The sequence below is a fragment of the Pelmatolapia mariae genome, linkage group LG14 (assembly GCF_036321145.2).
Source record: "Pelmatolapia mariae isolate MD_Pm_ZW linkage group LG14, Pm_UMD_F_2, whole genome shotgun sequence".
NCBI classification, from domain to species: Eukaryota; Metazoa; Chordata; class Actinopteri; order Cichliformes; family Cichlidae; genus Pelmatolapia; species Pelmatolapia mariae.
Genome location: NC_086239.1, coordinates 28,527,909 through 28,548,205, shown reverse-complemented (window position 1 = coordinate 28,548,205; position 20,297 = coordinate 28,527,909). Strand labels below are relative to the sequence as shown.

General features: G+C 40.2%; 1 protein-coding gene across 4 annotated transcripts; it reads right to left on the bottom strand.

Annotated features, from left to right (window-relative positions):
- Positions 1-10: 10 nt before the first annotated feature.
- On the bottom strand, positions 11-20,237 carry LOC134640935 (bridge-like lipid transfer protein family member 2). 4 transcript variants are annotated; one of them, XM_063493038.1, is made up of 40 exons: positions 20,114-20,237; positions 19,430-19,569; positions 19,179-19,305; positions 18,979-19,028; positions 18,759-18,900; positions 18,559-18,677; positions 18,404-18,464; positions 18,144-18,330; positions 15,831-15,954; positions 15,586-15,710; positions 15,424-15,491; positions 15,203-15,339; positions 14,893-15,047; positions 13,292-13,485; positions 12,691-12,988; positions 11,602-11,807; positions 10,443-11,493; positions 10,160-10,351; positions 9,686-9,888; positions 9,106-9,224; positions 8,815-9,038; positions 8,502-8,692; positions 8,281-8,380; positions 7,985-8,184; positions 7,594-7,891; positions 7,351-7,508; positions 6,965-7,171; positions 5,884-5,983; positions 5,481-5,663; positions 5,266-5,387; positions 5,006-5,161; positions 4,385-4,506; positions 4,113-4,293; positions 3,833-3,919; positions 3,213-3,323; positions 2,998-3,133; positions 2,592-2,716; positions 2,406-2,507; positions 1,253-1,387; positions 11-1,166 (listed from the first exon to the last, which is right to left on the bottom strand). In XM_063493038.1, the coding sequence occupies exons 2-40, from the start codon at positions 19,498-19,500 to the stop codon at positions 981-983; spliced, it is 6,753 nt and encodes a 2,250-aa protein (XP_063349108.1). In that variant the 5' UTR covers positions 19,501-19,569; positions 20,114-20,237; the 3' UTR covers positions 11-980. The 4 variants fall into 4 exon arrangements, with proteins under 4 accessions (XP_063349108.1, XP_063349110.1, XP_063349109.1 ...); XM_063493040.1 differs by having other exon boundaries at positions 14,893-15,011; XM_063493039.1 differs by having other exon boundaries at positions 19,430-19,566.
- Positions 20,238-20,297: the final 60 nt, after the last annotated feature.

Sequence of the window (20,297 nt, the reverse complement as noted above, 5' to 3'; positions counted from 1 at the left end):
AATGGGCCATGATACGATCCTTTTAATTGAAATATTCAGGGCTGATCAGAAATGTGACAAACATCAGGATTTAGCAACAATTCAACAGAAAACAACCGCGGTTACAAAAATATCAAAATACTTTGCATAAAAGTGCTTTAGTGTTCAAATTACAAAACACACTCAGCAGTTAGGTGCAACACGCGTTCTTTTTTTTTTTTTTACAATACTGTCACACACACCAAGTGCCACATTTTACCACACATCACCATGTTTTTGTTGCTCTGTTCCTGTCATATTGCACTGAGGTGAGGTACAGAAAAACAGTGAGCTGAGAGGAAGCAGGCCACCATTCAACATGGAAAATATAAAATAGCATTTTATATGGGGATAAAGGCCTTCCTGTCAGCGACAGTCATACAGCCACGATCAGTTTCTTTAAGCTTTAATTGATAAAACATATTCTATGATCAGATTTGGTTTTTTGTTTTAAACAAGTGACAGGTGCTTCAGTTAAGTGTCATTTCTTCAAGCAGAGTGGACCGTGTTCCTGAGCCAGCAGGAAGTAGCATGTCGGTCTGGGATTTTCAGAAGCAGAGGAAACAGTAACAGTGAAGTGCCAGCTACATACTGTAAACCTTCCTCGCTACATTCAGTGCAACCAAAGCGGTCGTTCTTTCCAAAGGTTGCAATTTATGACACCAGAGTGAAGTTTTTAAATGGCACACAAATAAACAGAATAATTTATATTTGGTCAAAATGGCACTCCAGTTATCCCGGAGCTGCTTGAGATTCAAATCTAAGACACAATAGGAGTTAACTGAAAAAAAGAAGAAAAAAAGATAGATCAGCAGGCTCATGTGATACAGTAAGATATTTCCTAAATCCACTTGAAATATTCCATCGTGCTCCCTTTTTCATCTTGATTCACAAAGCCAGAGTGATGCTCTGTACTTTTTCCCTGCAGCTGCTGTAGACCACTATCCACTCAATTCCAGGCGTCACTTATGTCGTCTGAAGATACTCTTCTTGCCGGAGCTCTTGTCTGCAGTGCTGAGACCAATGAGGAGTCGTGCTTTCTCATCTTCTTCCTGCTGCTGTAGGCTGTTGTCCGCCTTCCCTTCAGATGCCTTCCCCCTCAAGTCTGAGCCCGAAGCTGGCTTCAGACGCAGTTTCTCTTTTATCATCTGAGCAGCAAGGAGCAAAAAAGACAAGTTTAAAAATATCAAAGATCTGCCTGTCCTTTAATGAAGAGATAAGAACGTTAACGTACCTGCGCTACAAGTGCTTTTCGGCTGTCTCTTTTAACAGCCATGGCAAAGTCGAGCCATGTCCATGTATTGTTATGGTACTCCAAGCAAGGCAGAACCAGATTCAAGTCCTTCCAGTCGACACTGTTCTTTTCACCCTGAGAGAGACGAACATTTCACAGGCAAACACAAGATTAAAGGGGACCTGTTCTCTTAATGGATATTCATTGTCAGCATTTTAAATAATGATGTCAGTGTTTGCACAAACAATCCCTGTATGTAATATGACAAGGTTGGGCAATGCAGAAAATGAATGGTACTAAAGCTGAGCTTCAATTTTCTTATATCTATGTTTAAAAAAAACTATGCTGGTTAAAGATTTGGTGTGTAATGTAGAATCATAGCTCAGTACAACCCTTTTTGAGCCACAGATTTCTTTGAAGATTCACCTGTTAACTGTTTAAACTGGAACCAACCCAAACGTGGGACTCAGTCTACCTGTGAGCCAAAAGCTTTTAAATATATTGTAGCTCTTGAATGATGTCACACAGATCTGGCTATGAGCCACCACCCATCTGCTGTTCAAACCTTGCGTTTGTAAGCAGCCTATCAGAGTAAAGTTGGCTTAAAAGGAGGATTGGCTTTAAGATGGTTTCAGACAGAACTGAGGGCCAACCTAAGGCCCAGTGCAAGGTGAGACCCTCTGTGCTCATATGAGGACATCACATTTTGGCTTTTCTCCATTTTATTGATATTGAACAGAATGAAGCAGTGCTTTATGCTTTGTTAATGCTTTATTGTATTAAGCTGTGAAATAACCCTCTTCTCCTCATATGAGGAGATGCATTTTTTAAAAAAAATTACTATCCGTTTAAAGATGACAGTTTTTATATGTATGATCCAACGATCTCAAAATGCATCTCAAACACAAGCTTGGGTCAGAGGTTAAAAATTGGATGTTCTGAATTGCGATCCTTTCTGAAAAACAGAAAGATTTTCGCCTGGTGACAAAGTTAGTTATATTCTAATATCTAATATTTGGCAGTTAAACAAATGCTTAGTTAAACATATTTTGTATGAATGATTTTTGTTGATCTTTGCATTTAAACCAATAAATAAATGGGTACTGAATCTTACTGTAGAGGTATGTAGCAGCTGTTATGCACAGAAACCCACCTTATAGCTGACACAGAGAGGCACTTGTGGAATCTTGATGTAGATGAATGAGTTGTTCATTGCAGCTCGCTCTTTCATCTTATCGATGTCATCGACAGGATGCTGAGTGACAAAATATAAAGTCTACTTACTCTGCCTTAAAATAAAGTTCTATACATTTTAGCACACATAAAACAGCATCTCTACCTCTGGAGCCTTCCTGAATGACCTTCTAACCCCAGCAGTGCGGTTCAGTCCCTGGGTGACACCTTTACTGGGACCCATAGCACCCATGGTGTCCTCTGACGATGGCCGAGGTTTGACAGGGATACCTGTATCACAGACGATATTAGAATAAGCTCTCTGGCCTCTGGGTGACTCTACACTTTATACTCCCACCGAGTCTCACATCAAGGTCATATTCAAAGTGGCTGAGGCTCTACATAGAGCTCAGAGGGATGACATAACAGAAAAGCAACTTGACACTGCAAGTCTGGTAGAGAAAATGGAAACTATTGATCATTTAGTCAGTATAAATTTCAGGCTGATGATCACACAGAGAGTCTGGAGATGAAGTGCTACGGTTATATTACAGCTGTTGATAAAAGCATACCAGTAGTAACCAGCCTAAATTTGTCTTCTTCATCTGTGACCTCCTCCTCTTCAACATTTCTCCCCGGGAAGAAAAACCCCATCATTCGTTTGAAGAACTGGTACATCAGCTGGATGGTGAGAGGCACCACATTCACCTGATGATGAAAACAAAATAGTGTTAGAAAAAACATTCAATCAAGCACCATAAAAGTGTTTCAGAGTCTTCATTCTCACCTCAAAGTGTTCCTTCACAGAGATTCCTCCCACAGGGGGGCGCACTTTGCTGAAGATCCGCAAAGCAAACTGGCGTCCAGACTGGCAGTTACTCTGTGGACGAAGTACGACCTAAAAGAGATGAGAGAATTAGATTCAAACGCATGCATGCACGCGCACGCACACACACACACACACACACACAAAAGTGACTTGCTTTGAAAAAGCTGTACTGAGATTGAGTCTGAAAAAGACACAAACACCACGTTTTATTGGTGAAATGAACACAGGAAGGAAGGCAGACACTGTAAGGTTGAGTGAACTTGTAATGGCTCAAACATGCATCTATGACTCAGGTGTGCATGCACAATATGAAACTTCTCGCCACTGTACCAGCTGTATACATACCCTCAAACGCTGCACAGAGGAAACCAGGAACAAATAAGTTAATTCTCAAATTGATGTCTGCCATGTATGTCACATTGTGCTTGCTTGTAAAGTGACACAATGCAAAGTGGTTTGTAGAAGAGAGGACTAGCTAGTCTCAAAGCTTCAGCAACCAAAAAGCAAAGAAAATAAATGTAAAGCAAGTGAAAATAAGCTATTCAGCCTAATCTGAATATTCCGATAAAATTATTTACCTTGTACGCTGCGTTTGGTAGCAGGTTGTTCATTGTGAACCACCCAAGCTCCAAAAGATGCTCTGCTGTATCATCAGACTTGTTCAGCTGCAGGGAGACATTTTTCAAAGTGGTTATCACTCAGTGATCTTATCAGCAGGAGAATATCAAATAACATCTGTTATCCTCTTATCCAGTTTTTAAAATGCAGTAAGGAACTAAAGACAGTGAATTTGTGGGCTATGGTGAGAGGCAGATGGATTGTCTTCAAACTCTGGATGGATTATCAGCATCTGCTCACCTTGCTGTACATGAATCTCTGGAGCTCCAGCTCAGCGATACCAAGCTGTCCGTCCTCTTCTGTCAAACACCAGCGGGCCTGTGCAAAGTAGATCTCTGTTCTCCTCACTACACTCACATCCTCGGGAGGCTTACGTAACTCCAGCTTATTTGCCCGCTGCAGCTGGAAATCCTTAAAGCATCTGGAAAACAGATACATTTTTGTTTGTTTTTTTTTTTACATTTTTGCCATCTCTGCTCTATGCTGGATGCAAATCAGTGCTGACATAAGACCTGATAAGGATGTTGAGCTCTTCACTCTTCATCTGCATGTCATTCTTCTCCTGGTTCAGCTGGTGCTGCAATCGTGCGTTAATCTCGTTCAGTTCATCGCAACCCAGTTCCTCGGATTGCGCCTGCAAGATGAAGAAGAAATAAAGTGTTTCATTGACTTAAAAGACCCAGGCACTGCACTCCAATAATACAGTGTCACATGTCCAACATGGTGCAAGCTGCTATAAAAATCTAGTGTTCGATTTACTCAGACATTGCAGTGTGCTTTGCTTTTAATGGGTTAAGCAGAGATAATTAGGAGTTCCACAGACCCAGATAGTCTTTATTTTCAAACTTGAAGACACAACTGCTACTAACGTAATATTCTTTGCAAAAAAACCTGTTCACACTTCAATGTATAATGCATGCAGTTTTACTGATGTGTAAAATTACCCCATGTGCTTAAAGATTAAGAGTAACAATTCAGGTTTACTGTTTGACTCTAACAGGACCTTTGGCATATGTAAAACAACTACACTGATGGTCACAAAGGACTAATTTTATGGACTTTGACACTTAAAAACACAGTCAGCTGTGAGTAACTTCTGAGCTTTTACACTTAACTTTAAATTACACGCTTACCCTGATGTTTGAATAAATCTGTTTCTCAAGGCGTCTAATTTGAGCAAGGTGTTGCCTAACGGCCTCCTGAAGATGCAAGATGCTGCTGCGCTGCTCCTCGGGGTTACTGGAAATCTCCAACTGGAAACGCACTCGCTGCTTTTTCTCACTGTGCTCCTACAGAAACACCACACAGAACACAGAAGAAACACAGTCAGCAAAAGCTGAAACATTTATTAGGACATGGGAATTATGAGCTGGCTGTTGCGTCTCTAGCCCACCTTGCGTCTGGGCTCCACGTGTAAGAGCAGGTTGTTGACAATGTCCAGAATCATAGCATACTGAACTGGGTTAGTGGATATCTCAAGATCATGATGAATAAGAGTGAAGGTGTCCACAGCACCTGAAAAAAAACAGCAAAATGAAAAATCACTTGCTTATTAGAAAATTAGCACTCATGCTTAAAGATATGTGGTCTGTTGGTGGTCAAACATACCAGCCTGTTTCTTCAGCAGGTCTTCCTTCTCGTGGTTGTTCCTCAGCTCTGGAGGCTTAATCTGAGTGGCCAGCTCTGGGTTGATGTCATGACTGTAACTGATGTAGTGCATCCGGCAACTACAGCGCGAGATGATACGCTGAACCTGCTGAGACTCGTTCACCTGTGCGGGCTGGTTCCAATCTGCAATCAAAGATCAAACAATATTTGAATCAATCAATCAATAACTACACTACCCATTTTAGCTCTGAACAAAAATATAAATATGCCAGAAGACTTGACAACAAAAGGGTCTTTCTCAGTGTATAAATTTAAACATCCATGCACTCAGTCATGTTTTTTATTTATTGATTTTTACAGCTGTAGTTACTGTGTTTTCAGTGTCCTGCAGTAAAGGCCACACCTGTTGTGGTGCTAACCATTCCTCCCACAGCCTGGCCACTCTCCATCAGCTCCAGCACCGAGTCCAGGTTACGCTGCCGGTGCTCCTCAATGTTTTTCACCTAAAATAAATAAATAAATAAAAAACTCAAAGCTATGATGATAAAGCTGTTTAGTTAAAAAACAACAACAGACAGTTATTGTAAATCTTGTATAATACTGTGGTAATTATTTTCTCTGACAAAATGTTTAGTCTATAAAACATTGAATATGTCAATTACAGCCTTTCAAACTTCTTGATTCAGTCAGCAAAGATTGCCCTTTGTCAATTTCTCACTATTTTGCTGGAAAAACAACTGAAATAACTTAAAATAAAGCAGCTAATCAGTTACTTGTGTCATCTTTTTAAATACAGTGTCATAACAGTACAACTTCATGGCACTCAGAATGACCTGTCATTGGTTTTCATTTAGAAATTGCAATGTTTTAAAGTTTAACTGCAGACAACATTTGTAAACAACAGCTAAACCCTTAAACTTTTTGTACGTGCCAAATACAAATTTAATTCTTTAAAGAAAACATTTTCTTAAATGCAAAAAATATATAATAATCTCAAGTACAAAGTCAAATAAAATAAGATATATGCAATCTAAAACCTTTACTCTGTTCTCTTGGGAGGCGTTTCTGGCATTAATAGGAGGAAAGTTTTTGTGCTGCTGAAAACAGACTTTATGATTGTGTAGACATTAATTAATATTAATAATAATTCATTGCCCAACCTAACGACTCTTAGGTAACTGGCTTTAAGGGCTTCTGGAGGCTTTCTGCAGATTTTTCACTGTATTAAACAAACAGCAGCAGTTGGAGCAAAGTTTGCTTTTCTTCACATCAGAGTTTTCTAAAGAGATTTCTGTTGCAGGCCTTGCTCGTGTTTATATCATTTGTCACATCGTTGCGCTACAGAGCTGTGCATTAAACAAAATATTGAAGCAGAGAATTTGTGTTGAGAATCTTTTATAATCAAATTTTTCAAATTACTCAATGAATCTTTGCAGCCCTAATTCTACGACTGGGTTAGCTGACCCCGTGAGAGCTTAGCCTACCTCCAGCCACAACTGCCGGTCCTCTTGTTCAGATGGGTTGGGCTCCATGGTGGCAAAATACTGCATACCATCCAGCAGACAGGTCCAGGTGGTCTTCTGCTTCAAGGTGTCGTTATACCAGGCAGGGTGATGTTCACACTGCAGCAGTTGAGCCTTTGCTGCAGACACCAGTACACAGCCGGCAGTCTCTGTGCCACGCAACATCATCTAAGTAACGCAAAGGATGATTAAAAGATAAACACCTGACAATCAATCTGCATCAATTAATCCAAATTTGACAGATTAGTTTTCAAGTAGAAATAGTGACAATCTACATGAACGTCATATGATGGGTGAGGAAAAGTGTCAAATTATTGAAATATAACTGCTGTTATTACTGCAGTTACCTGACAGTTGACCAACTCAATAAACCAGTTGCGGTTATATACATCATCAGTCTGACAGGCTGCAATGCCACACAGCTGGTCGCTGACACCTGAATCCTCTTCTGAAAACACCACAAACTTGTCTGTCTCCTCAATCAACTTCTGAAGCATCGATGTGCCTGAAAGATAAGTGGAAAAGCAATCAATTACTAGATGTTAAAGCCTAAAACTGTGGCCTTTTTGTTAGTCAGGTGACTTCCTTACCTTCGTTTGGACTTTTTTCTGATCGGTTGACAGAAGCAACAACTGGTATGGTAGGAACTGTGCTGGGGGAGTAGGTGGTAGGAGAGCGTTTCAGCTTCTTTGTCTGCAGTTGTGTGTCGATTCTCAGACCTTTCAAAGCTTCAGTGGAGAGATTTCTTTTCAGTACAGATGCCTTTTTGTAGCCATCATATAGCCCAAAGGCTATGTTTCTGTTTGTAGTTGTCCAGGAAGCACGTAGATCCACCAGACGCAATTTGTGAGTATAAGAGGCATTTGTTTCATCCTTTGTGTTCACCTCCTGACAAAGAAGATACAGATAAGGACATTAATTATTCATGCAGTCGCAGTAAAAAATACATTTAAACTCCAGCCCTCAGGCTCTGGCTGCTACCTCCTCCATGCGATTGCTCTGTCGTTGGTAGCTAAGGGATGACAGGCTGAGCAGGTGAGTCTTCTTCACTTGAGTGTTGATCTGGTGGTCAGCAGTCTCATCCCAGGTGGAGGCCATCAGGTGGACTGTCACCTGTGAGAGTTCACTAACCATCTGAGTCACATTCCACTCAGAGATCAGCCTCCTCATCACAGTGCCAGCTGAGAAACCACACAAAAGCGCACACATGTAAACTAATGAAGAGTACTTTATGTGATGTTGTGCATCCAGCACATCTGTAAGTAAATTGCTTTTACCCTGTGGAATAAGTCTTTGTGTGCCCCGAGTGAAGACGTGGCCTTTGTTGCACTCCAGTTGGATACCTCTTTGCTGGGCAAAGGAGGCCCAATAATGCACCTAAAATGTGCAATAATCAAGAAAAACACTAATATAATGAACAGTTACAAACTGAGGCATATTTGATGGGAAAAATGCAAACTTTCATCCTGAGACACTGAAAAAACAAAACAAAACCTACTTGTAGTTGTGGAAAGGCAGCTGTGTAGGACATCTGCTTGTAGTGCTGACCAAGCTTCTTGCGAATTGGCTTGAGGCTATGGAAGAGCTTGCCTCTGCAGATTGGCCGAGATACGCTTGTCCAGGTGGCCCAGAAATTTTGCATCCAGCGCAGTGTGCTGCTGTACAGGAGGATTCTGGGCTGGTAAGTGTCTACGAAGAAAAAAAAGAACAAAACCTTTAACTCACAAAAGTAAAATAGATATAAAACACTGGTTTGTAAGTGTGGTAAATTTAGTTTACATAGAACAATGATTGAATACAGTTTGACAAACCTGTGCCACAATGCTGGTTAAGGTCCATGGTGATGGAGAGGTTGAGGTTCTCAGAGCGAAAAGCTCTGTAAGAGTCGTGAGGCTGTCCTGAGGTCACGTCTGCAATGTTCTCCGCACAGCAGAGCATTACAGCGTGGTGGTCATGGGGATTGCCATGGCAAAGCCATTGGAGATCAAGGGTCATACACAGGTTGGGTAGGTGTAGAAAACAGATATCATCATACCTAGAAAAAGATACTTATTAATACTGAATGTTTCTTTGCAAACACTGCTTTTATTGCTTCCACTTACTTTGACGCGGTCCTGACATTTACATCCAAGTCTCCTTTAAAAGCAAACTGGCCGGGGTTCCAGTCAAAGTTCAGCTTATTCCACTCCCAGTGCAAATTTTCCGTGGTATTATAGGGATCCTGTAAGAATCATAACAAATGAACCTGTTACTAATTTTGCTTAGCACAGTGGTTCTCAGACATTTTCTAGCATGTTCTACCTCAACAGCCAAAAACACCCCTCAGTTTTTATTAAAAATATAAAGAATCCAACATGAATAAACTTAAACAAATGGCAGTGCAATATCATCAGAAAACTCTTGTTTTGTTTTCCCTAAAAGAATATGTTATTCATCTTACTTTACTTTAGATTTATTTATAAAATATACTTTATATTTTGCCAAACTATCTGTGCCCCAGCTTCAGTGGCTCCTGCCCCACAGTTTGTAAACAACTGGTTATCATGGCATTGCTAACAGTGTCAAAACATAAGAATTACTTTAAACAAAATGGTGAAAGCTGCCAAAAACATAAAAATAAACTGATATTGATAATAACCTGTCACAGGTAAACATAAATACTAAGAAAAAACAATGTTTTACCTCTGTAGCCAGCTGATGAAGATTGGCCTGATCAATGTCCATGACCCAGCGCCCGTGCAGAAGGAGACGACTTTTGTCCCACCAGGCCAGAAGAGGCGAGGGATCAGCTGTGGGTTTGGTCAGAAGGTCAACTGACTGGCCAATCAAAGTCCAGGCAGGGTCCCAACACGGCCCCCAAACAATAGTGTACAGAGAGATGTTGGCTGGGGAAAAAAGAGCATGTAACAATTCCAGTGTGAAACATTCAATTCAATTCAAATTCAGTCAAAATCATTGGAGTTCTAGTTTTGTATGTTCAAGGGCAAGGACACATTTCTCTACTCCTGAAAATTCAGTCTTCTGCTTCATCAGTTTTAGTCTAAACAGTTGAACTTTTAAATCACTTATTGGTCATAGTCATAGGATAATAGCACATACTTCTGCATATCTAGACAGGATTTTGAGAGACTGACCAACATTATACTCATAACTCACATTTGAAGTCATAGTAGAACTTGAGTGGTGGCATATTCCTGTGGACTGTTACATCTCCCCATGGTGGTCCAAGGGGGACAGTCTGTTTGCGCCGACCTCTCAGCTGTCCATCTTGCTCTGTGCCAATCAGACGCCCCGACAGCTCCCAGTCACGGATCTCAAACAAGTAGCGAGGGTAGTCTCGAATTCTCACTGGTACAAAGCAAAAGTAGTAAAAGAATAAAAAACCTTTGAAAAAATCCTTTGTTTTTTGCCTTAAATGGGCATATAAAGTTGCTCCTACCCAAAAATGCAGCTAGTTTAAACTTGACCGCACGGCACCATTGGATGACCAGAGGGAGCCCATCTCTGGGGAAGGGACTGATCCCATCAATGTCCCTCAACTGTTCTCTCACCCTCTCGGGCCCATGAAGGGACTGATCAGCAATGACGACAAGTTGTAAGTCTGAAACAGTCCAGGTCAGCAGCGACTTCCTCATGGGTGTGTTTGCATAGAGGCGGCGTGAACGCTGGATGTAGATCTCTATATGCTTTTTCTCCAGTGAACTATACAGCTCTTCTATCTTTCTAGCCGGGAGAAGTTCTCCATGCTGCTTGCGGAGATCTGCCACCTTCTTATCCAGAAGCTGCAGACGCTTTGCACTCTCTTTACTTTCATCCTTCATCAGTTCATAGTTGTCTCGCAGCTTGATTTCGAAGACATCATCCAGGAAGACAAATGAGAACTGGCTAATTTTGAAGATGAGGTCAGGCGGCAGACGTTGGGTTGCTGAGGTCTGGGTTGGGGAGTGATGGAGACTTTTTAGCCACTTCTGGACACTAATAGCTTTGTCAAATGTGTTTGAGAAATTGTACTGGTAGGGGAACTCCATAGATAAGGAAGGACATGTCAATACCCAGACACGGTTATGAGGAGTGGTGAGGAAGGGGAAAGTGTCTCTGTGCAGCTGCATTTCAGTCAGATCTGCATGTGTCTCCACATCTAGGCCATTAAAAGAGACTATATTGTTGCCATCAAAGTTGAAGATCACTGAGGGAGAGCGCATATGCATAGAACTGCCTTGCTTTGAGAGAGAGAGTGCATCCATGTGCAGCAGAATGTAGTTCTGATCAGTAACATGAGCAGTTAAACGAGTACAGCCCAGTTCAACACGCAAACACAGGCCTCTATTCTGACCTGAGGCAGCTTCAGTGTTCACTGGTTTAACTGGCTTTTCCTCTCCTTTCTCTCCACACAGCATTAACCAACACACCTGACCTTCAGTCATGTGCTGATATAGGACCATGTGGTCTGGTGGCGTCCATTCGACAGTAAGATCCTCTTCACATTGAACCTAATCAAAGAAATCAACATATTAATACACTCTGAAATAAATACCACTAGCATGCTGAGATGGAAATTGATTTAGTCCAGATAAATTCAGTTCAACAAATGTGGTTACCTGTATGGTGTGGGTGGTGATGTGGTACCACAGCGTTAATGTGGTGAGTTTTACTATAGGGTTGATGGTTTGAGACGCGGGACAACATACTTCCATGTTCTCTGTGACTGTCTTGATCACAGACAAGCTGACCCCCTGCAGAGACACCCTGGAGCTCTCAGCAGAGGTCAGGACTCTGACAGTGTCCATCCGCAGAGATACAGCTCCTACACAGGAAACAAGTAAAGAAGAGATAATACAGGCAAAAATGGAAGCAAATCAAAAAAGAAAACAGTGAACAGAAGAAAGTGGAGGTCTCTTTTGGAAGTATCCTGGGAGAGAAAGTAGAGGGAAAGCTACAACGCAAACGGCACAAGGTGGATTTGTACCTAGACCTCTGCAACAGCACATGGACTGTCTGCTCAACCAAGTGAGCTATAGTAGCAGCCACATATTATCTTCAGTAGAAAAAATTTCTCTCTCTCTCTTTTTTTATAAAGCAAGAGATGTAACTGACAGAATGCATTCAGATTAATTTTGAAAAAAAGTTACACATTTCCTCACAATTTACTAAAGCCAAGGGTTACATCAATCAAAAACTAGTAAAACTAGCAAAAAACAGTAAAATTCCTAAATGTTGCAGTGTTGCGGTATAGCCTACCAACAGAGTAAAGAAAACTTTAGGTCTATATGCTTTAAACTGAAAAACTATGTGACAAAAGTGGATGCCAGCAGAAATTTATGATGTCAATAAGTGCCGTTGATAGCTACAGAAGATTGCTAATGCATAGCTAACATTCTCTTTCTAAAATTAACTAGACATAGTAGGGTTTAAATAGCAGTTTCAGTTCATATTTGCAGTGGATGTGGTTTTAACTGTGAAAAGCAATACACCTTTTTCTTTACACATAAACAACTTCCTGTTTAGCATACATGTCCTAATATGATTTAAACTACTACGCAATTACCAGAGTGGTTGCTGAAAAAGTTTATCAGTTGTATGTGATGATTTGTTTTATTGCCACAGAAATTACATTTGGAATTAAAACTGTAAAACAGTCTTTTCAGTCAAACAGCTCTGTATTATAATACAAAATGCTCATTCCTTACCTGCAACATTAGAAAGTGTGAAGACATTAACGTCCTCTAGACAGCAGTCCACTTTAAAAAGCAGGTGTAGCTGTGAGGAGGGGATAGGTTTTATGGTGTCGTCATTACAAGGAGACAATGGAGTCACATCTGGCAGCTGTGACTCTGGATGACGAGGAAAACACATGAGAGATAGCAGGCGAGACAGACACAGTGCACAGGTCTCTGAAAGCTCCACTTGAAGCCCTTTCAGGCTGGACTCAACGTTCAGACTCAGAGGCTGGCTGCTCGACTTCACGTGGGGTCGGTTCAAACTCCCCTGGAGGGAGAAGAGATTAAAGAAGAAATCCTCTGATGATTTTACTAACCCAAAAAAAAAATCAGTTTAACTTGAAACCACATGTTCTGATTTTGCATTGCTCATATAATCTAGAGTTGGACAAATTGGAAGATTTCCCAAGTTTAAACTGTAAAAAAACAAACAATAACAGTCACAAGTCACTTCAAAGAAGGTTGCTGATAAGAATTTAAGCTTTAGCTATGAATAATAAAGTGGAAAAAATAATATAAAGCATCAGTATAGAACATACAAATGTTTATAAAGGTTTGTTTGCAGTCCTACCTGCAGGCTGAGTGAGTCTAGGATTAGGGCTTCTCCCCATACATGTTTACCAGGAGGGTGGGGTGCCTGCTGGATATGAGACCCCTGACCCACTCTCCACCAGAAGTTGTCCAAGGACAGCGAGGCACGTTCGTGCACATTTTGGGACTCTTGATTCTCGCTCTCAACTTTAATGTCAAGGATATGCCGCAGTTCTGAAGAAACAAAGGGCGTGCAGACAAAAACAAAACTGTAATTTAAGCATAGACAGTATAAAAGATAAACACTGTCACAGTTTTACTTTTTTTTTGTAAACACAGAGGGAGATGTAGGTTCAACCTTGTAACCTAGAACACTGGCTAAGAACTGGGAATTACAAATTATTAGCCAATGAGAATGTCTACGATAATCTTTCGACTCTAATAAATACCACCATTTACAAAATGATGTTCATGTTTTATTCGATATAACCTGTAACTATGTGCCCATAAAGAGATCAGGAAAAAGTTTACTGATGTCAGAAAGCAAGTATTTCTAAGTGGTCCCCTGGTGGCAATTAAAAAGAACCCATTTAGCCGCATTTAAGCACTAGCTTCACTTTTCAGACCATGTCTTTAGTACTTTTTCAATTCAAGTGACTCTGAATAAAAGGAGACCTCTTTCTAGCGTCATTGCTTGAAGCAGAAAAAGTTAATGAGTAACATTTAAAAAGGGCCCTGTGGAAAAACCTTATCTAATCTTCGCATGTTTGAAAGAGGTTGGCCTAATAGTTACCTATAGAACAAGGTTATGAAGGAAAATGTTTTTCAAGAACAGAGGAGACTTGTACATAATAAAGTAAAGTAAAAACAAAGTGTAAGTAAAGTAAAGCTTTTCAGGTAAGGAGTGCTGGGTTTTAACATAGCAGAATCCACCTGCAATACTGCATACTGTATGGGTAATTCTTAACAGCTTGTTGTCCTGGTAGAAGGCTCAATGTCAACTGCTGCTAGTGCAAGAGAGGGGAAGTGGTGAATGATCTAACCCACTATAGTACAGGAATTACATTACAAGAATTTCAGCTGAATAACTGAAGGTAGTCAGGTAGGTAAAGTCACACAAAATTCCTGGTTATTTTTCTAAACTTCTTTACTTCTATTTATTTTTCTGGCTGTTCTTAGATATGTAAAAGTGGCTAATGGTAACAATAAACTAAATTAATGGTTGCAACTGTACTAATCCTTTAAAAAAAACAAAACTCCTAGATACTTTGGCGTAGTGGGAGGGTCAATTTGTGTTTGGAATAATTCAAAACAACCCTGATGTTATGAAGGTGGTGACCTTACCATCTGACTCTGCTACATAGAGCATCATTAACATTGAGCCCTGTCTGGCAATCAGCAGATGGGAAAACTGTAAAATCTTAAACCTTATTTCCAGTTTCATGCCAAGGAAAAGTTAATTGTTGAGAAAACGCTATAGGTATCCAATTTCCATTCTACACACCTTAACCGTTTTTTTTATGTGTGTAGATGAGTAAATCTTTAAAAAAAAAGAGCATGTTAAAATAAATATTACTGTATAACTATTTTGCATCTGGCACTTTTGTGAACATAATGCACTCTTCACATGACAACAAGTACCTCCATTAGCAGAGAGGAAGCCCAGAGCAAAAGGTGTGGTGTCTCCCAGCTGAACAGACACATTGATGTTGGACACAGAGGTGGTGATCATCACGGGAGCATCCAGGTGAGGGAGGCGCCTGAGGAAAAGGAGGGTGGGCAAATAATCTAACAGACTACACCGCACAAGGTAAGGTAATGGAAAAAAACAATAGAGAATGAGTGATGCACAAACAGGGATAATGAAGAGAAGATGGTGAAAGGTGTTAAGAAGATTTTAATTTCAGAAATCCAGCAATCTAACTATGTGTGTTTCACTTTTACAACTTGCCTTTTTCTGTGTGCTTCCTTCCTGTGGAATAGCTGTTCCCATGGAAATAGATTTAGCCAATGGGAAAACTCCTGGTGACGGTAGTGAATGATGCAAGTGTTGACGACGACTGACCCTGAGATGTCAATTGATGTAACCTAAATTCACAGAGACACGAGGGAGAAAGTCTGAGTAACTGATTTACAAAACCATGCAATGTGGCCTTAAAGCATTTCCCTCACCTGCAGGGTTGTCTTGATTGTGTTCACACAAAGAATTCTTTGCCTACTTTGAGAGAGCAGAAGTCCATCTGCCAGCAGAAAAAAACAAGAGCGTGTTATTCATGACTTCTTCCTCCTTCCAACTCTCTCTGCAATAAGTCTGGCGCCCAGCTGTCCACTTACCCTCGAGAAGGAGCTCCAAGCTGCTCTGGGGAAAGCTCAGCTCAGGAGTGAAGCTTTTAAGAGGAAGCTGCTCGTTGTCACGTCCGTAGCAGACCTTTAAAGACTTTAGAGTCCAGTTCAGGTGTCTGTACAGGTAAGAAAATAGGGTCATAAAATATCTGAAACAACAGATCATTTAAAAGAGTAAACTGATGCAAAACTGTGATCACAGTATATACGCAGCTAGATGTAAAACGGTGACTCACCGTTTCTGGCTGTGCATCGACAGGGTTATGTTTGTGTTATCAAATTCCACATTGACCTTGTGGGGAATCAGCTGATGAAAGCGTTGCACAGTCTCAGTCTGGATAAATTCATCATTTTCACTCTCTAAAAGGAAATAGTATTTGAGTAATTAAATTAGAGTGTTATGTAAAGTATTATCAAAAATATCAAGCCTATCAAGCTGGCATTTGAGTTTTAAAAATCTATGACATAGTTAGAAAGACAAAATTAGCACTTCTTCAACCTTTAATAAAATGCAGATGTTAACTTTCTGACATTGTGCATATTCCACGGGATTTCAAATATTCTGTAACATGCATGTTGTTTAAGACTACACTTAATATTATAACTGTTAGAGTGGAGGTGGATTCTTAATAACGCAACTGATTTTGCATATGAAGGCAGAGCAACCTGGGATTATACTGAGAAGTTAAATCACTAACAACACAACTTTAATGCATTATTTTCTACTAATCTATAAATATGTTTCTTATAAAAATATATACTAAAGGTTACGTGTCATTTCCTCTTTTTTGCTTGTAAGAATGTTAGTAGTTATTTATATGGACAGAACTACCAGCCTCAACTGTATGTGCAATGTTTATGTTTGTGTTTTTAACTGCAGCTATTTTTAACATCTGATTCAATGGCCTAACAGACCTGTGCATCTATTAAGAAATGGAAGAAAAAAATCATCTTGCTTTAAACGCTTTTCAAACATTTTCTCCCGTTTTTGTAATGAATGTATAACTTAGTCCTACTTTGACTATGTCGGTAAAACTTCTTTATCATTAAGGACATTTCAAACACTCACAGAGGCCAGTGAAGAGCTATGATATGACCTTGTTTTCATTTTCTGGTTGGTTAGCAGAACAGCTAAAAATATCACAGATGATGGAAAACGTCCAGGCACTTTTAGAACACGCAAAAGATCAAATGCAAATGCAAAGGCAGAGAAAAACAACAAGTAGGGCAGCACAGAGTGAAGGTCCTGTGGATGTACAACAGCCAAGGCACTGTTCTTTATTCATCTAACACCTGACAATACTAATTGCAGGATAGACAGTTTTAAAACGTGATTTTCATAAGGGTTCTTCCCTCTAATTCAATAAATATATCATAAAAAAAGATTATTAAAACTTTACCATCTGTGATGGTACAACTATGAATGCAAAACAGTACAACAAGTCAGACTTGAAAAATAGAATGAAATAAACTGAAAGTTTGGATAAAACTGTACTGTTCAAAAGTCTTGGGTCATTCATAATTTCTTTATATTTTGGTAGGAAAATGGGAAATATGTAGAGTGTTCAAACATGCGTGGAAATACAATACATAAGGAAAAAACAGAGTCTGTACAAATGTAATGAGCTTGAAGGTCAATATTTGGTATAGCCACCATTATTCTTCAAAACAGCTTGAACACTTGGGGAAGCTTTCTAGTAATTTCTTTCAGTAGTCTTTAGAAATACTTCTCCAGGCTTCTGGAAGGACATTCAACACTCTTCTTTGGACACTGGCTGTTTTGTGTTTTGTTCTCTGTCAAGATGATACCACAATACTATTAAGGTCTGGAGAGACGGGGGATATACCTTTGTGTTTGTCCAGACTGTTCATCAGTTGTAGGTAGTTTGGTTTTTTTTTAGGCTTCACACTTTAACTTGCCCTCCACCTGTCCAGTTTCATCAGATGTTTTTTTAAGGACACACTGCACACCATGCAAAGATATTCATTGTATTTGGCTAATAACTGTCTGGGAATCACCTTGTTAGTGCAAAAATACTATTTTATGTTTGCCAAACTGTGTCATGTTTGGCATTTTTTGTAGAATCAATAAAAAAAAGGAACAAATAAAGTGCCTAAAGATACAAATTAAAACTGGTTCTTTGCTAAGTTGTCTGTGATGTGTAGACACAACACTGGTTCATCCCTTTTTAAAAAAAAGCTTGAATGATCAATGTTAAGGGGCTTAACAGCAAAAAACATTCCTCTGAAAATGGTCATGTACAAGGACTGGACAGAAAATGAGGAAACAAGAAGCCAGTGTCCATTAAAAAAAAACTTTATAAGACTTTCAGAATGCCTGGAGAAGTATTGCTTAAGACCACTTTAAAAAATTACAACAAAGTCTCACTCCTTGTAAGTAACATATAAAGAAATGAGAGGTGGCTCAAGACTTTTGCACAGTACTATAGATTACAATTTGGAGAAAAGGAGGAATGCAAATGAATGTGATGGATAAACACTATACTTACAAATCATTGCTTCCATTTCAGAGGTCAAACGTTACTCACCAAATGCACCATGATCTTTCTCTTTGTGGGAAACTGCTGGAAGCTGGAGTTGACTGAGGAACAGCCCCTCGTGCAGCTCTGCCATTAGAGTCCTCACACTCAGGGACAGACAACCTGGCTTCATCTCTGGTAACCTCACATCTCCAGATAACAACAGGCTAAGTGCCACTTCAGCCAAACATATGTCCTAAAATGGAGAGCACATCATTTACAAACATCCAACCACCTGTTTCTATTTCAGTGACAGTTACTCCACTCACCAGTTCACTGCTTTTGAGCACTTTACTGCTTAGCTGTCCAACCGAGAAGTTCCATGCCAACCTGTGAAGAAATTTTTGAACATAGATTTCTTTTTGGACAACTAATACAAACTATTCATTCAGTCAGATTAGTTATAAACCAAAATAAATAATACCTTTTACTCTGGTGGTCAAGTAACAAGGTGATACCTGCAATAGTCATGTGCCATAGAGATTCTGGCAGTGCTAGGTTTAGTACCATCACGTTGATGGAGCTGATGTGGAATGACAGCAACTGGAAATACAAAACAGGAAGTGAGATACTGTGTACAAATGAGCATAAAAAGAAATGTTAACTTATCGCCAGCCTTCATACTTGTGACAAGAATCGAAGCGTTTTGGGGCTGACAGAAATCTTCGCCGACTTTTTTCCATGGCTCTGCTTCACCAAAGGTTTCAGTGGTGCTTGCAAGTCAAACCGGACTCTGGTTTCTCCGACACAGAATGCCAGGTATCGCCTGAAACACGACTTATGCTATTATTTGCTGCTAACTGTTTTACCTCAGACTATCTGGGCAACACATTAAGCTACTTACGGTAAATCCTGGTTTAGAAGTTTACTTGAAATCCATATCCTGTCAATTTCCTGCCATTGACAGAATTACAGCAAGATAAAAAATACATTTGATAGATGGTAAAGTACACAAACTCAGTCAGAAGTGAACCATTGACATGGGAGTGGTTGTTTAGCATGTGCTGACTACATAAATGTCATGTAAACAAAAACGTGTCCTACCAAAGTATGCTGGGGGTGAAACTGGATACTGACTCCTTGGACAGAAAACAGTCCTACTGATTTAATCTTCAGATCAGCATTGAAGGCAGTTTGGAAGAATCGCACAGCCAGGGTGCATATAAGCCACCTAGAACAGCAAGAAAATGTTCTACTTTAAATGAGGAGAGCAAGGAAACATCTATTAAGCAGTGCTTGCAGTTTAAACTACACCAATGATCGCTGTACTGTAGAAATTTCCACACATTCCTCACCTGAAAATGGCACACAGCACACCAATAGCCAGCAAAAAGATTAAAATTAATGATATCAGCAGGAGAGACATTGTGTCTCTAGTTGTTCACACCCAAATCTTGGGACATGAGTCTGGCTGCTCCTTATCTTCTCTCAGCTGCTGTCAAAGAGGAAGAGATGTACTTAAACACAACATCCAGGTGCCACTCACTACTGATAGTTGACACCGACTGCTTGCAAACAGTTGCTATAACTGTAATTAGCTGTGGCAACACTTCCTACACAAGTTAACAACCGTTCGTTGTGGAAAACGTTAACAGCTAGCCTCACAGAGCTAACACCGCTAATTAACTACAGTGTAATTACAAACCGACCACGAAACAGCACCTAGCTAAACTTTATCGCTCAGCTAACAGTGGAAAGAAAACACAAACCTCTACCAAAACTTGTTTCCCCATTACCTAGCCGCCAGTGAGAAACACTCACTGCCAAGCAGCAGCAGCAGCATTAGCCAGTAACCCAGCACTAAACAGTTAACGAAATTCGCCGCCGCGTCATCCAAAAATCTTAAGCAAATCTGGGCTAGCACTGTAGCACGCTAAGGCTACCGCTAACTTAGCGGAACTGCCAGTTGGCACTCTTTTTTGCGCCTGTTGGTCGTCTTTGGTCTTTTTTGGCTTCACTCTCTTACAAAACTCACTTACCCTGACATATTCACAACACCGAGCTGTCGCAGCGCAGTGTAACGCTGCAGACAGAGCAGTTTCATATGACAGTTGACTCAGAGCTTAGTAAACACTGTTCTCCGGTTCGTCGTGCTCAGCTGGCAGCTCGGTGGAGCGCAGTGGTAGGAGCGGAGCTGGGGATTGGCCAGTAACGCTGTCTAAG